General features: G+C 39.1%; 1 protein-coding gene across 23 annotated transcripts in view; it reads right to left on the bottom strand.

The window, feature by feature from the left end:
- Positions 1-17,932, bottom strand: part of AHCYL2 (adenosylhomocysteinase like 2) — a 168,807-nt gene that overhangs the window by 27,714 nt on the left and 123,161 nt on the right. For all 23 annotated transcript variants that reach the window (XR_011437983.1, XM_070265053.1, XM_070265049.1 and 20 more), the window contains 3 exons: positions 9,622-9,765; positions 8,350-8,450; positions 1,590-1,692 (listed from right to left, as the gene is read on the bottom strand). Coding sequence is in view for 22 of the 23 variants with exons in the window: in XM_070265049.1 (XP_070121150.1) it covers positions 1,590-1,692; positions 8,350-8,450; positions 9,622-9,765 (348 nt within the window). In the remaining variant the exon portion in view is untranslated. The remainder of the gene's footprint in view (positions 1-1,589; positions 1,693-8,349; positions 8,451-9,621; positions 9,766-17,932) is intronic.

The following is a 17,932-nucleotide window of genomic DNA, read 5'->3' as shown; positions in this document are numbered from 1 at the left end:
ATGCTGGTTTTCCCCAACTCCAAACTCTCTTGTTGTGCTGTACTCCTTGGATTGACTTTCTTCACTGCTTGGTACTGTCTTCAGCCCCTTCATCCACTCCCTTGTCTTTGGTGGTCATTTTGCTCTTGTTAGACCAAAGAGAATAAGGAAAAGGGACAAAAGTATGATAGATGCTAAAAATATGACTAAACGGAAAAAAAGAAGAAACCAGAAATACGTACTTCTTGATCTAGTCCAACTGGAATTCTCACCATTTCCCAACTATACTTTGATCTTTCTTGTTTCTATACTTTAGTCATCCCATCCTCTTCATCAGGAAAACTCTTACACTCTTCTCCAACTATTAAAATATTGTCACACTTCATGTCCCAGTTAAGTGCCATGTGCCTAATGAAGCGTGATCAACTCAACTGGAAGTGATCTCTCTTGGAATTTGAGCTGTAATAAGCCCCTTGTTTCTGTTCTGAATGTGGACTTATGATCTATCATAGCATTTATCATTTATGTCCCTGTATTATCATTATTATATATGTGTCTTCTCCTCAACTACGGTATAAGATTCTGAGGACAAAGACATTGTCTTATTTGTCCCTGTATCTCTTAGAGTAGGTCAATAAGCATTTTTTGGAGAAAAAAGAAATGAATGTATCTGTACAATTCATTGAGCTATATATTTAGTACTTGTGCACTTTTTTATACATATTTTATACATTAATAAAAATTTTATAAATGAATAAATGTAAATGAAAGAACCAATGAAATGCTGAAAGTGCTAGCAGGAGGAGAGACATACATGCACTATCGGGTTTTCCCAGCATTTCTCAAGAGCCCTGAAGCAAGAGTTTGGTACCATGATCTGTGCTGTGTTGTCAGAGAGTGAAAGCAAGAAACTGACAAAGTCCAAATTTCTCTATTTCTTTTGTCCTTCAAGTGTCAGTGTGATCAAATATTAATCTGCCAGGTCAATTCCTGTTAACTTCTGAAGCAGAAACACCAAACATTAAATCAGAGCAAACTGCTGAAAAACCAGCAGGACCTCAAAACTATGCCTGAAGCATTTTCTTTTCTAATCCAAATTACCTTAGAGATAGTGACTGGTGTTGACTGGTGCTCTAATATTAGCAAGTCAAGGCAATGCACTGACTAATAATAGAATATTAGACATAAGAAGATATTTGTGACTGTAAAACAACAAAGTTATCTAGATCGTATTTAACAACAGAAGCCCAGAAAGAGAGCAATCTCATCAAGACTAGGGATCCATTTCTTCTAAGACAGCTTTGTTAATGTCAATCGTCCTTAAAGATTTAAACAATCATTTGTTGCTTAACAACAGGGATACGTTCTAGAAATGTTCATAGAAATGTGTCATTAGGTGATTTCGTCATTGTGCAAACATCAGAGAGCATACTTACACAAACCTAGATGGTATAGCCTACTACACATCTAGGCCATATGGTACTAATCTTATGAGACCACCGTTGTATATGCAGTTCGTCGTTGACCAAAACATGGTCATGTGGTGCATGACTGTCTTGAAACAATGGAACTTTTCAGAGACTTACTAGAGAACAAGCAAAAGATCTTACCACTTTCTGCTAGAGCAGCAGCCACTTCATTGAGAGTGGAATAGATGTTGCAGGCAGCCCATCGGCACTGTGCCCCCAGAGCACCCAGAGTTTCCATAAGCACCTATATTAAAGAGAAAGCAGGAGATGAGCATGCTTGGGCCAAAAAATTGGTCAAGGAGATTAAATTTATATATTTGACAATGAGAAAGTACATCAGGAATAACTGAGGCCAATGATTTTCAAATTGTGCTCTACAGAAACGCTTCAGTATTTTGAGAAGAGGGCAAGTATTGGGGGTAGGCATGGGGAAGGTTCCAGCTGAACTCTATGTAAGATTCAATTAAACCAAGGATTTCGGAGCCAAAACGTTTTTTAAAAACCACTAATTTACAGTCCTGCTTCTTCTCAGGATGTAGAAAGTTGCAAAAGAAGCTCCTACCCTAACAACAAGAAAAATCCAAATAATCTACAAAACCATTACTTTTCTTGCACTCATCAAAGAGCTGAAGTCATAAAACAACCAAGTGAACTGAACTCCAAAAGTAGCAAATCCCTTGAAGGAGAGAGGGAACACTGTTTCACCTTTGGCAGAGCATGGAAGGAAGAGGTGGCTGCCACACATAAGGGTAAGAAAAAATTAGCTAAAATTGTAATGAAGTAGTAAAGGCTGAGTGTGGGAAAGTGTGTCAGTTTGGAATTTCTAGTAGTCCCAGGCACAAGGAGATTTCATATGCGCATGCATATACTTTTCCAGGCGTTTCCACCCAGTGCTCACAAGAAAGACTGAGGGCAAGGAGCTGACTGGCTGTACTCAAAGATAAGCATGAAATGTGGGCACTTCCCCACAATCTTCTCCCATAGGAAGCAAAAATCTTAAGCTGTAAGAAGTGGAGCAGGAGTTATGCCTGCCACCAGGGACCAGGCAAAGATCCACTGCTTCTGGGGGAGGGTAGAAGCAAAAATTCTTTGCTCCTGGGGGAACAGCACGAAACCCTCTTGGGCCCAGGACCCCACACTGATAATAAAATAAAGATCTGCTACCTTTCCAGGAGGGGCAGAACAATATCGCCTGCTCAAGACCTTTCACAGATATAAGGCAAAATTTGGCTACTACTGAGCGGAGAGACGGGAACACTAAAAAAGCGCTACCTTCACAGAGGCCTGCCTAAGACTGAGGCTGGACCAGGAGATTCAAGAACCCCACTTGCCCTAACCATGAGCCTAGCTCCAGGAAACAAGCGGCAGCCATCTAGTGCTGCAGGGAGGGAATGCACTTGAAGAGAGAGCCCTCCTGTGGCAAGCATGTGCAGAAGCAGCTGAAAGATGAGGGTGAAGCCAAAACAGAGGGGATCACTCAGGTAACCTCAAATCACAAGGTAACAGTAGTCCACTGCTGGAGGAATTTGAAGCCTATGGTACAGAACTGAAATCCAGTCCAATTTGTGATAATAATGGAAACTAATATACTACCATTCAATATAAAATTTCAAGACACACAAAAAAGTGAAAAAGAACCCAACCCACTGTCAAGAAATACAGTATTTAAGAGAATCAGACTCTGAGATGAGATAGATGTTTAATCAGACAGGAACTTTAACTACAATTAATATGTTTATGTTAAGGGTCTAGCGAAAAAGAGGGACAACATCTATGAACCGAAAGAGAATTTCATCAGAAAGATGGAAATTATAAAAACAAGCTGAAATGTCAGAAATAAAAAATAAAATAAAAGGTAGCAGAGATTAAGAATTCTTTGAGGCTTTTCATCAGATTGGGCATATCTTAGGATAGAATCAATGAACTTGAAGACAGATCAATAGAAATTACTAAACTGAAATACAGAAAGAAAAAAGAGTGGGGGGAAATCAGAACAAAGCATCCAAGATTTATGGGATATCATCAAACAGTCTAACATAAATGTAATTGGAGTCCTAGAAGAAGAGAGAATAGGGCAAGAGAAATATATGAAGAGTTAATGGGCAATTATTTTCCAAAATTAATGAAAGAGGATTCAGGAACAATGGCATCTCAATAGCAAAGAGCACACTATTGTACAGATCCACTAAAAGGAACCAGGAGTCCTTGGAGAAACGGCTAATTACAGGGCTAGAACAGGGAATGTACAAGATGAGCTTAGATCATCTTGTACCAGAAGCAAGGAAATGCTCAAAGAATGAGAGGGCTACGTCAAATGACAAGCCATATTAGCCAGACTAAAGGGGCTGTGCATGGCCAAAATTGGAACAATTTGAGCATGATAATAAAGAATGATAGTAATGGATTATAACTCATTAAACAAAATAGAAAACAATGACTCAATACAAATAAAAATAAACAAATGAGTGAATAAATCACAAGTTGAATGAAGAATGGGATATTTACAGTTTCATATCACTACCTCACAAAATACTTATTAATTACAAGGATGAAAATAATTTGTACAATGGAAAAGTCTAGCAGACACCACCTCAATCAAGGGATCAAAATGAACATCAGTCATGGGACAAGTCAAAATCATGTGATACCTAATAAGCTTAAATTAAAAAAATGCAGCATCAGTTCCAACTAAAGATGCATAGCGTGAATCTAATAATGAGGAAGCATCAGAAAAGCCCAAATTGAGGACATTCAACAGAATAATTTGTCTATAATCTTGTAAAGTGTCAAGATCATGAAAGTTAAAGAAAGACTGATGAACTGTGCTGCACTAAAGGAGACTAAAGAGAGATGACAATTAAATGGGACACGTAACTGTGGACTGGATCCTTTTGCTATAAAAAATATTACTGGGACAACTAGTCAAACTCAAATGGGGTCTGAGGATTAGATGGTAATAACGAATCAATGCTAATTTCCTAATTGTGAATGTTTGTACTGGTTGTATAGAAGAATGTCCTTATTTGTAAAAAAACATGCACTAAAATATTTGTGGGTAGAAGGAGCACCAGGTTGGCAATTTACTCTCAAATGGTTCCGGAAAAAAGTTATGTGTACTGTACTTGCAATTTTTCTACAAATCTATGAAAAATATTTTAAAAAAATATTTAAAAAAATGTAATCCACTGATTTGACCCTGACTTACTTTTACTTCAACATATATGATGGAGATAGGATTCTTTTAAAAAAGGTAGTGTACCACCTTACTGCACTGATTAAGAGCTGTATTAACAAGGATAAAGCCTTGGTTTAAAAGCTTGCATTAAAACCTCTTGGCAGTGATAAACTCTGAGTACTGACAATTTTCATTCTTTAAAATTTGCATTTTCTAATATTTATTTACTAAATAAAAACTCTAATTAAAAATATGCTCTAATTTAAAAAAAATATTTGCAAACAACTCTACTAATGTAGGCTAACCCCTTCATGTAATTTGTCCCAGGCCATATAGCAAGTTGATAGCAGAACTATTCATATGTCTTAATTTCTAGTTGATGCTACCTTTCAGTACCTGATCTCATTTTTTTGTTTTATTTTTCACCTTAAACAATTTCTGAATTCCTACAGCTAGGATTCCTGAATTTGTCAAACTAAAGAATGATACTGAGACTTACCTACAAAGCAATATAAATTAACTAGAAAAGTAATTGAGACCAAGAATATAAGAACTGTTCCAAGAACTAAGTCAAGACTGCTGACTATTAGGGCTCAAGCAGGAGTGATGGCAGGTAGGAGTGAGAGGAGGACTGAGCTTAGAAGCTGGTTTAACCCAACTTTAAATCATTACCGTTTAGAAAGAGTAGCTAGGGAATCTGGTTAAAAATAACCATGAGGCCAGCCCTGGTAGCTTAGTGGTTAAGTTTGGTGCTTCAGCAGCCGGGTTCAGTTCCCTAGCGTGGACCTACACCACTTGTCTGTCAATAACCATGCTGTGGTGGTGGCCCATGTACAAAAAGAGGAAGATTGGCAGCGGATGCTAGCTCAGGGTGAATCTTCCTCAGCAAAAAAAAAAAGTAACTATGGAAACTCACCTAAAAATATCAATAGATCCAAGTGTATTAGATACATGGGCAGAAAACTGTTAACTATAATAGTTATTTCTGGAGCATGGACTTACAGGAGACTTTGTCTTTCTATATTATAGATTGTAGTAATGTTTGAATTTTGTAAAATGAACATGAACTACTTTTGTTATCATAAAAATAACAGAGATTAAAAATAAAACAAGCAAAATTCCTTTGTAATTTTTTTTTAAAGGAAAAAGAAGGGGCTGGCCCTGTGGCTGAGTGGTTAAGTTTGCGCAATCCACTTCGTTGGCTCAGGGTTTCGCCAGCTCGGATCCTAGGTACGGACATGGCACCACTTATCAGGCCACGTTGAGGCGGCGTCCCACGTGCCACAACTAGAAGGACCCACAACTAAAACATACAACTATGTATGGGGGGGATTTGGTGAGAAAAAGCAAAGAAAAAAAAAGAAAAAGAAAAAAATGTGGGGAAGGAACAATAACGTAATATTAAAATTGGTAAACTGGGGCTGGCCTCGTGGCACAGTGGTTAAGTGTGCACGTTCTGCTTCAGCGGCCCAAGGTTCTCCGGTTCTGATCCCAGGTACAGACATGGTACCCCTTGGCAAGCCATGCTCTGGTACGCGTCCCACATATAAAGTAGAGGGAGGATTGGCAGCAGATGTTAACTCAGGGCTGATCTTCCTCAAAAAAAATTTTAACAATTAAAAAATAAATACATAAGTAAATAAAAAAATAAAATTGGTAAACTAATTTTGATTACTACATTCAGGAAAAAATAGAAAGGAACTTTGAAGAGTGGTAATGTTCAGTGAGCTAGGGGGTAAAAAAGAAACTAGATATAATTTAGCAACATGAGACAGTACAGAAGCACTTACTATTTTAAGCCACCATACTGAATTCTCATGTCCCTGACTGGGGAAGCCCAAAAAGGGTTCCAAGAGTGATTCTGTCTTGATTCATTAGTCTGTAGCTCCAAAAAGAGATAGCTTTTCAAATTATTATATTAATTTTGGGCTGTCAAGGTAGTCTTTTCCCCAGAGAACACATAACCCAGAAAAGTCCCATAGTGAAGATGCTAACAGTAGCTGTCTGTGTCTTGAGGAATCTCTGCTGTTCTTAATAAGGAAATGTGGCCACATAAATGTTGTGCTTCAGGAGACAATCTTTTGAAAGTTGATCTGGCCATATAAATGACCTGGATTTTATAAATCTTATAAAAGATTCCAGACCATCTCTCACCACACCAATTTCCTGTAGTGGTCTCACTGTGGTTGGCAACTCAGTATCTACTCCATCTTTGATGATGAGTCTAAATCAGTGGTTCTCAACAGAGGAACTTTAGAAAACTGTGGGGTATTTCTGGTTGTGACAATAACTGGGAAGGGAGAGCTACTGGTATTTAGCGGGCAGGGCCAGGGATTTTGACATTTTGAAAGAGCAGGACAGTCTCTTACAACAGAAAAACCATGCCACATCTGGTATAATTTTCAAATGTTCCAATGAAAAGTTCACATGAGTGAGAAACCTATTTATAATTGTCTGAGTTTCAAATGTTATTCCACTTCACATATTAACAAAAAGCATTTTTGTAATTTTAATACAAAACAGTTTTTCCAAGAATGCAACAACTATGAAAATCAAGAGAAAACGCATACGTTTTGTTGTTGGTGTTCTTCAGAAATTTACAAAAACTTGTTGACAATTTCAGAAAATCATATAATTTGGCAATACTGCTCTGATGCTCTGGAAACAGTAACATATTTTTATCTATATACACTTGTAGCACTCCTGTTCAAATAATGCTATGAGTAAGTACAGATATCTGACTATTCTACTATACTTCTACCCAAGCACTTACATATTGAAATGCACAGTATTTTATTATAAATTACTTTTCCTTCATTCTTTCTTCATATTTCAGTTAAGATTTTATGTTGATTTTTTAAAAAAATTATATGCCTGTAGATATGTTATATCTGAATTTCATTTCAAGATAATACAGGGGCATTGCAAAATATCTATTTTTTTAATAAAAAGGGGACATTGAATCTGCTGGGGTGAGTCACTGGACTAAACCAATCATGGGAATCCCAGTGCCATTCCCAGGACTGGTGGGGCATGGGCATGTCTTCCAGTTCTGCTCAATGACACATGACAGAGCATCCTGGAAGACTTCAGGGAAGGTTTCCTTGCTCTTGGGAGAGAGGAAGAAATGGTCCTTCTTCCTCTTCATGTCAGTTTGTGATGGCTTGAAGAGCTGTAACCATCTTGCCATCAGCCTGAAGATGAAGTAAGCACAGTGAGGGGGCCGCTCTAAGGGAATCACAGACAGATGAAACTGGAGCCCTGAGATCCTGCACCTGAAGTCCACCTTACCTCTGCACTTCTAGCTCTATCACATAATAAATTCCTTTATGTATAAGCCAGGTTGAATCAGGTTTTCTCTTATTTGCAGCTGAAAGCAGCCTAACACAGAGTTGCCTCATAGAAATGACACTGGAAGGGAAGATAAGGGGAAGCAGTGTAGTATAGTGGAGAAAACATAAGCTTGGTAGTCAGATACACTGAAGTTCAAATCTTGATTCTGTGATTTACTAGCTGTATAACTTTAGACAAATTACTTAAACTCGCTGAGCCTCAGCTTCCTCATCTATAAAATGGAAACAGGAATACCTGCTTTACATGACCATTATAAGCATTAATGAATTAATACTTGCTAAGCTCTTAACCTAGTGCTTGGCATGTTGCAAGCACTCCATAGCTTGTGGCTATTATTAACTATTGTTATGTGGAGAAAAGAAAAGGACTCACAGCAGTCTGAGCAGTGATGTGTGTGCAACCCACAATTTTGGCTCCAGCCAAAGGTTTTTCTCCTTGAGCTCTCTTCCTCAAAGCCATCAGTGCCGGCATTTCTGAAAAGGTCCAATACATACACAGCAATATTAGAAAGGAGGGAATGAGAGATAAAGAATAAACAGAAAAACTTACCCCCTTAAGGTAAGATCCTTTCCCTGGTCCAGTTTTCTGTTAGATTAGGTTTCTCAAGGAATCAAGACATTAAACCTGATTTGTCTTTTTTTTTTTGAGGAAGATTAGCCCTGAGCTAACATCTGCCAATCCTCCTCTTTTTGCTGAGGAAGACTGGCCTGGCCCTGAGCTAATATCTGTGCTCATCTTCTTCTACTTTATATGTGGGACATCTACTACAGCATAGCTTGCCAAGTGGTGCCATGTCTGCACCCAGGATCCGAACCAGCGAACCCCGGGCCGCCGAGAAGCAGAATGTGCAAACTTAACTGCTGCGCCACTGGGCTGGCCTGTCTTTTTTTAGATTGGCACCTGAGCTAACAACTGTTGCCAATCTTTTTTTTTTTTTTTCTGCTTTTTCTCTCCAAATCCCCCCAGTACATAGTTGCATATTTCAGTTGTGAGTCCTTCTAGTTGTGGCATGTGGGATGCCGCCTCAGCATGGCCTAATGAACAGTGCCATGTCTGCACCCAGGATCCGAACCAGTGAAACCCTGGGCCGCCGACGCGGAGTGCGCGAACTTAACCACTCAGCCACGGGGCCGGCCCCTGATTTGTCTTTTATAAGGGACGTTCAGAGGCAAATGCTCCAGTATTCTAACTCCCTATATTCCAGTCCTCCTTATCTAGTCTCACTCCCTTTTCCTTGTATAGGGGTTGCTTCTAGACCCACTAGAGTTTTCTCCCCAACCCCAGTGTTTCCTGAGCTTAGATATCTTTAGTTATAAGTATTCTTCAAAATCACACTGATGGGGCCAGCCCCGTGGCCCAGTGGATAAGCTCTGCATGCTCTGCTTCAGTGGCCTGGGTTCAGGTCCTGGGTGCAGACCTATATACCACTTGTCGGCAGTCATGCTGTGGTGGCAACCCACATACAAAATAGAGGAAGAAGAAGACTGGCAACGGATGTTAGCTCAGGGCAGATATTCCTCAGCAAGGAAAAAAAAAACACACTGAAATTTCACAAGCTACTAGACCCCAGGACACAAAAAAGGGATTAACATGGACAAAAAGTCACAGGCAGCTTAAGAAGGAAAAAGTGTTTGTTTGCTTTACCTTGTTCAGCAATTTCAATTTCTCTTCGTCCAAACTCTGCCTGTTTGATGTTCTTGACACAGAAGTCACCACTTCCTTTAGAGTTCTTTTGCTGCTTGTCCCTAGGAGATGTCTCATCATCAGAGCTATCTGTATATGAAGCAGCTAGAACAACAGAATAAAAAACCCTCAGGTCTTCTGCAAGGCAAAGGAAATCATGAACAAAACAAAAAGACAACCCATCAACTAGGAGAAAATATTTGCAAACCATGTATCTGACAGGGAGTTAATCTCCAAAATGTATAAAGAATTCATACAACTCAACAACAAAAAAACAAACAACCCGATCAAAAAATGGGCAGAGGATATGAAGAGACATTTTTCCAAAGAAGATATACAGATGGCCAACAGGCACATGAAAACATGTTCAACATCACTAATCATCAGGGAAATGCAAATCAAAACTACAATGAGATATCACCTTATACCTGTTAGAATGGCTATAATTACCAAGACAAAAAACAACAAATGTTGGAGAGGGTGTGGAGAAAAGGGAACCCTCATACACTGCTGGTGGGAATGCAAACTGGTGCAGCCACTGTGGAAAACAGTATGGAGACTTCTCAAAAAATTAAAAATAGAAATACCATAAGACCCAGCTATTTCACTACTGGGTATTTATCCAAAGAACTTGAAATCAATAATTCAAAGAGACTTATGCACCCCTATGTTCATTGCAGCATCATTCACAATAGCCAAGACATGGAAGCAACCAAAATGCCCATCGATTGATGAATGGATAAAGAAGATATGGTATATAATAATGGAATACTACTCAGCCATTAAAAAAAGACAAAATCAGGGGCAGCCCATGGCTGTGTGGTTAAGTTCACACGCTCTGCTTCGGCGGCCCGGGGTTTCACTGGTTCAGATCCTGGGAAGGGGGAACATGGCACTGCTCATCAGGCCATGTTGAGGCGGCATCCAACATAGCACAACCAGAAGGACCTACAACTAGAATATACAACTACGTACTGGGGGCCTTTGGGGAAAAGAAGGAAAAAAGAAAAAAAAAAAAGAACCTGGAAATGTTATTAAAGACAAAAAACCCAAAACTGTCCCATTTGTAACAACAAGGATGGACCTTGAGGGTATTATGTTAAGTGAAAGAAGCCGGACAAAGAAAGACAAACACTGCATGATTTTACTCATATGCGGAAGATAAAACAAATACATACACAAAGAGAACAGATGAGTGGCTACCAGAGGGGAAGGAGTTGGGGGCTGGACATAAGGGGCAAAGGAGCCCATATGTGGTGACTGACAAATAATAACGTACAACTGAAATTTCACAATGTTATAAACTATTATGACCTCAATTAAAAAAATCCTCAGGGGGCCGGCCCCGTGGCTGAGTGGTTAAGTTCTTGCAATCTGCTTTGGCGGCCCAGGGTTTCGCCAGTTCGAATCCTGGGTGTGGACCTGGCACTGCTTGTCAAGCCATGCTGAGGAGGTGTCCCACACGCCACAACTAAAAATACACAACTATATACTGGGGGCTTTGGGAGAAAAAGGCAAAATAAAAACTTAAAAAAAAAAAAAATCCTCAGCAGAAAAAACGGCTTCCTCTAAAACTCCAAATCATGGAGTGAACTGAGTCTTCTCTAGTCATCCAGCACCATACAAATTTACATCTGGAAAGCACCTAAATGGAACTGTGGAGCTGTCTCAATCATCTCTTATAGAAAGTGCTATCCAGGGCCAGGCCCATGGCCAAGTGGTTGAGTTCACGCGCTCCACTTTGGAGGTCCAGGGTTTCACCAGTTTGGATCCAGGCCATGCTGAGGTGGTGTCCCACATGCCACAACTAGAAGGACCCACAACTAAAATATGCAACCATGTACTGAGGGGATTCGGGGAGAAAAAGCAATAAAAAAAAAGAAAAGCAAAGATTGGCAACGCTTGTTAGCTTAGGTGCCAATTTAAAAAAAAAAGGTGCTATCCACAGGTCAGAAAAAGAAAGCTCAGAGAGGTTGACAAAGACATTCCCTCAAGACAGCATTAACTTGGGCTAACTTCATCTTCAGAACATTCAGAGGTCATTGAATATGCAAAAAAAGAGAGGTTATACCATGGTAGTATAGGTTAAAGTTCTTAATGCAAGAGCATGGTCATTAACCTACGGGTTTCTGGGATTCTAGCTACCCATCTCTGTCTGCTGCTTAAATGTCTGATGTAATTTGTGTTCTAGTGTAATAACCGAACAGATAGGGCCCAGAAAACAAGGAACCCATGGGAGAGTAATTAAGAACCACATAACAAGTGTCTGTCTGACATAACAGAGCTTTCTTTTTTAAGACTGGCTCTGATGAGGCTGAACTATGCCTGCAGACCCAATTAGACATGACAATGAAGTATTCAGTGTGCTCTGCCTTCTTGCTGGCCTCAATGGGTCCTGCATTAGGCATTTCAGATTCCCAAAGAAGTGGATAAATTCTGTTCTGGTATAATAAAATGCTCTGATGACTAATCCATTTAGCGATATACACTAGAGGGTGGAAGGTCTAAGACTTTTCATTGTGGCTAACATGCAGCTGCTGCTGCTATTCCCATGTTTAGCTGAGTTCTTTTTAGTTTTCATATATTTTGTAGTTGCTAATCATTTGCTGGATGATTTGAATTAATTTCCTTCCTTGATTTACATTTAAGTTTCTGAGCATAGTTTCCTCCTAAGTAGTCCTCAAGGTTTTGGGGGGAAGAAGGTTGGGAGACATAAAGCACTGTCTTTAAGGCATTATATATCTCTCAATGAGATAATAAGTATTTCCATCACTTTTGAGGGAAGAAAGCTGCAAAAGCTCAAAGCTTCTAGGGTCTACAGTGCTCTGATCTACTTATATCCAGGGAATTAAGACATTTCTGGGATTTCTTAGCAAAGGGTCTACCTCTGGGAGGGCTGTAAAAGGCAAGTCTGACCTTGTCCAGTTAATCAGGCATGGCACTACAAAATGTTTGGGCAGCAGGGGCCTGAGTATCTCTCTTGGAGCTGGAAAACTGCCCTAGAGCAAAGTCCTAACACGAGACAACAAGAATGAACATGGGCACCAGGGGAGGTGGGGGAATTAATAAATCCCCAAAGGGACTTTTGTTCTTGAAAGGAGCTAATCCGCACAAAAAGTTTGTGGTTTGCCCTCCTAGGGTCAGCGAGAGCTCAAAGCACCTTTGGCAAGAGGCCAGAAACAGCTTCCTGGGCAGTCATTTGTTTCACTAACCAATACTCAGAAATAGCTCAGAAGTTGGAGGTTTAGGGGAATCATGCTTCTACCACTTGAGAAAAGAAAGATAATAGCCATCCCTAGTCCTGATCCAAATTTATAGGATAATTCCTTTTAAAGAAAGTGCTTACATTCAGAATATCCTGAAATTTCAAATCCTTTTCCAGAGCCATGATGATTTTTATGCTCCCTAATGGCCATTTAAACATAGTAGTTATGTGTTGTAGAGTCGGACAGACTTTGGTTGAAATCTCAGTCTCTGTTTCTGGGTATATAAAGTAGAGGTGATACCAGAACCTGTTTAATAGGGTTGTTTATTCACTCATTCACACATTCAGTTGTTCAGTCAATAAATTTTTATTGCGCATCTACTACATACCAGGCACAGTATAAGTGCTGGGGATACAAGACAGATATGGATTGTCCTTATCTTCATGGACTTTTCAGTCTAGCAGGTGAGTCAGACATGAAATAACTAATTATAAAATTAATTATTTAGAGTTTTTCTTTCCAGTTGGTTGTAACATGTGCTATGAAGCAGAGTGTATAACAGGCAGACATGACTTGTCAGAGTAAAGTTGTTGAGAAGATTAAATAAGACAATGTAAGCAGAGTGCTTAGTGCCATGCTTGGTGTAAAGTAATGGAGCACTCAGTAACTGAGACCTGATATTAATAGCGGCTCTTGCACATATTTTTAATTCAACATCAAGTACAACATCCTTAAGGATTCTTACTCAGCTTTAGGATTTTGAACAGGAAAGAAATGACATACATACAATATTATGTAGCAGTTTCTTTTTGTCCTACCTCTGTCATCTACTAATCTACCCAAGCAGCAGGCGGTTGGCTGGCAGTGATTAAAAAGGCTGAGACTGGAGTCCTAACTTGGCTCAGCATAGCTCTCCTCCCCTGTGCCTCTTCAGCTTCTAAGGATGAGTCAGGGAAAAAACAGACGACAACAAAAAAAAACCCAAAATTTCTCCTCAAGAGAACACTCCAAGTTTTGGCTTGAATTGTTCTCTTTCAACTCAAAGAAAAGAAATTATTTATACCACTTCTCTAGTCTAAATGGAAAAAATGGTATTTTACTTTTTTTACAGTAGTCAACTGGTTATAGTTAGTTCAACCAATGTTTTTCTTTGAGCCAAATGGATTTGCTTTCAAAGAGTCCTTTATACAGACCTGTTATCATGTGAGAATCAAAAGTATGAGCTGTCTAGATTAATGTGAATGCAAAATGGCTGACAGATCCAGACCGAGAGAGTGTTATTTCTGCAAAGCCAGTGGAAAGATTATTCCTGAACCAGCGTGACATTTATTTATTAATCCATACTCATTTCTGCCACTACATTTAAAGTAGTATATTCAAGAAAATAGTTGACATAGCATTAAAGATTTTTCCTAGGAAAATTTAGAGAAACTCAACACATATGTATACACATGCTTGAATAGTTTCTAAAGTTTTTGTAATTGTTGGCACACTCTAAAGCCCAGAGTCATAATTTAATCAAAAATGAGCACTTGATAACCAAGGCAATAACCAATTGACACACAGGCCTGAGACCTAGTTGCAGCTTTACCTCTAATTGGTTAAGTGACTAATTTTCAATTTATTTGACTATAAAATAGAGAGTCTAACTGATCCTCTCTCTCCCATGCTCTCCCTTTCCTCTAACTACCACCAGAAAATCTTATGAATAAATGAAATAATACCTAAAAAGGGTTCAGCTTCTAGGTAGAAAAGTAATATAAAGTACAATATAATTTCTCCATGGGATGTTCTCTTGTTTCATGATATCCCAGAATAAAACATAACGATGAATCAGTAATCCACAATCTATCCCACAGAACATGCACACCTACGTTCTGTGGCTCAGGCTGGATTGATCCTTACCTCCTAGCAGCAGTGATATTGTGGGTTCTTGCTAGGAGAAGCAGCAGTCAGACTCCTGGTTGAATTAGTCCTACTAGACTATTTTAAGTCAGGCAATTCCTCTTGGGCTCCATCTATTCTTTTGGTAATGTAAATAACAACAGGGCCCTATGTGTCAATGTTCAGCAGATTTTACTGATGAATGACACTCTAGAAATCTGTGAGAAGCTATCTTAGCAACCAAAATACAAACAAACAAAACTCTGTTATTTGCAAAAATCTGAAAATATTTCAAACTTTATAAGAACCAATTATGAACTAAGATACTTCAGTTCTCCTTTCTTATCCCTAACCAATTAACTCACTGCAAAGAAAGCTTTTCAGAAATATATCACTAAGAATGATCTAACTTTGAAGAAAAGTCTCTTCTATTAATTTGTTTTCATGAGGTTTGTGCTTAGGGAAAGAGCTGTTTTGTTTTTGTTTTGTTTTTTATAAAATAATTTCAGAGATTAATGCAGACTTTTTCAACCTGGGTTTCACTATAATTAAATCCTAATGCCTTGACGCACCCACTGAATATATGAATAAACTTCTCTCCTATGCATCTAGAAGGGTACTAGTTATGAACTATCCTTTGAAGAACTGAGAAATCAGTCTCTCAAATCATTTTCTACATTCTGTGACTCAGATGAGGAACCCCACTTGAGAAAATCTGGTAGAGGTTCCTAAATGAAAGCATGGCAAAACTTAGTATTAGGATCATTAGGAAGGGAGCAGGCCACAGCCTAAGTAAGCCTCTACATATCTTCAGCAAAACATGCACTTTGAACTGGAAGGTATCTTTTTTTGAAATGTCATAAATGTTGTTCTAGCTGTGTACATACATAGAGTGTATCAGAGACCTGACCAAGGGGGTAAAGTATAATAATGTCTCTGGACACCTTTCACCAATATTTATTTATTGAGCACTGCTTATGTGTCAAACACAGTTCTAAGTGCTGGGAATAGAGCAGTACAAAACAGACAAAACCTCTGCTCTCATGGATCTCATATTCAATTATGAGAAGAAAGACAACAACAAATTTGTAAAATATATGTTACATGATAATAAGTGCCAAGAAGAAAAATAAAGGAGGAAAATTTGATATGGATTGTTGGCTGGGGTATTTGTACAATTTTAAAAGTAACCAGGGTAGGCCCCAATGAGATGGTGATCTTTGGTTAAGAACTGAAGGAGGTAAGATACACAGCCAGGGTAGCTTAGAGCATTCCAGGCAGAGGGAAGAGCAAGTGCAAAGGCCATAAAGCAGGAGAGTGCCTGACATGTTTCAAAGTAACAGTAAGGAGGCTAATATGACTGGAGTGAAACAGCTGGGGGAAGAGTGAGGTTTGGGAAAGCAGAGATGTGATTAGAAATAAAATGGGAGGCTGGATGGAATAGGGCCTTGTAAGCCACTGTGAGAACTTTCTAATCTAGCCTTTACCCAGAGTGAGAGTGAGAAGCCACTGGAGGGTTTTGAGCTGAGAAGTGATATAACCTGACTTATTTTAAAAGAGTGAATCTAGCTGTAGTGTTGAGAACAGACTGAAGAGGGGCAAGGTTGGAACTCAGGAGCTCAGTTTTTAAGACATGGGAGGTTTGAGATGCCTATAAAACATCCAAGTGAAAGGACTGAGCAGGCAGTTAATATATGGATCTAGAGTGTAGTGGAGAGATTTAAAGTTTAAAATCAAATGCCAATACTACATGGTATTTTAAACTATGAGACCGAATGAGTTCACCTGGGGAGAGAGAAACAGAGAAGGGAAGAGGTCCAAGGTTCCGTCTTCGGGGCTCTCCAATGTTAATTTCTACAGTCAATTAGATTATAATATATGCTGAAAAGGGTTTCAAGTTCTTATTGACATGCATCTGCATATCTTCCCATATTTAGAAAGCTGTGAGTCAGTTCTGTTATTCCTGGCTTTTTATTTGAGGGGTATGGAGTTTTTTCTGTATCACCTCGTATAACTTCCCATTGCCTCTGTTATGAACATCAAGGGTTGCCAGAGTTTTCCAGGATCACACAACAAATCACACATGGATCAAAGCCTAGAAACTAGGTCTCTCCTAACTCTCAGTCCAAGACTCAAGGCAGCAGGCATCTCCATTCACACTTTATTTAAAAGGGTTTGACAATTGTTCATTTGGAAAAAACAGAACAAAACAAAATGAGGTAACAGGGTGAGTGACACAGTTACAAAAGAAGCAAAAATAATCTTAGGTTTCATTTTAAAAGCACTGAGTTTATGGAGATAGTACTTCCTATAGATTAGTTCAGACCATATCTGGAATATTATATTCATACGCATAATATTTTTAAAAGGACACTTAATCTGGAATATATCCAGATGAGGTAACCAGGACGTGGGATGCTCCAAAAATCAGGCAACCAAAAATGGTGATTTTTATTCCAGTAAAATCTTTAAATTTCAGGGAATGTGTAAGAGCTTATCAGGAGCTAAATAACTAGATAAAGCAGAGTCACCCTATCATCTAAAATGCTCCCAAAGAGGCCTAATGGCCATTTGTCAGGGATGCAATCAAAGCAATTCCAGCAACCAGTGAAAAGCTGAATAACTGATCTTCAAGTTATTTTCCATGTACAGGATATTTTGACTTCATGATCCTGAAATTAACATCCTTAAATGGATATATAAGGTTGATCATTTTTGACTATAAAAATGGCAATTACAGGGCCGGCCCGGTGGCACAGCAGTTAAGTGCACATGTTCCACTTCGGCGGCCAGGGGTTTGCTGGTTCAGATCCCAGGTGCAGACGTAGCACCGCTTGGCAAGGCATGCTGTGGTAGGCGTCCTACATATAAAGTAGAGGAAGATGGGCACGGATGTTAGCTCAGGGCCAGTCTTACTCAGCAAAAAGAGGAGGATTGGCAGCAGATGTTAGCTCAGGGCTGATCTTCCTCAAAAAAATAAATAAATAAAAATTAAAAGGCAATTTCATATAGTTCGACCAAAAAGGTCCAAGTTTTCCAGGTAACACCAGTCAATATCACTCACAAATGAGCAACACCAGGCCACTATGCGTTCACTTAGAAACAAAGGGCATCAAACACACTCTTCTAGGTAAAGAGATATTTTGTAAGTACCCTCCCTGCATATGGGGGTTTGATGGGAA

The sequence above is a fragment of the Equus caballus genome, chromosome 4 (genome assembly GCF_041296265.1).
Source record: "Equus caballus isolate H_3958 breed thoroughbred chromosome 4, TB-T2T, whole genome shotgun sequence".
Lineage (NCBI taxonomy): Eukaryota > Metazoa > Chordata > Mammalia > Perissodactyla > Equidae > Equus > Equus caballus.
The sequence above is the reverse complement of the archived record's forward strand: the minus strand, read 5'-3'. Positions and strand labels throughout refer to the sequence as shown.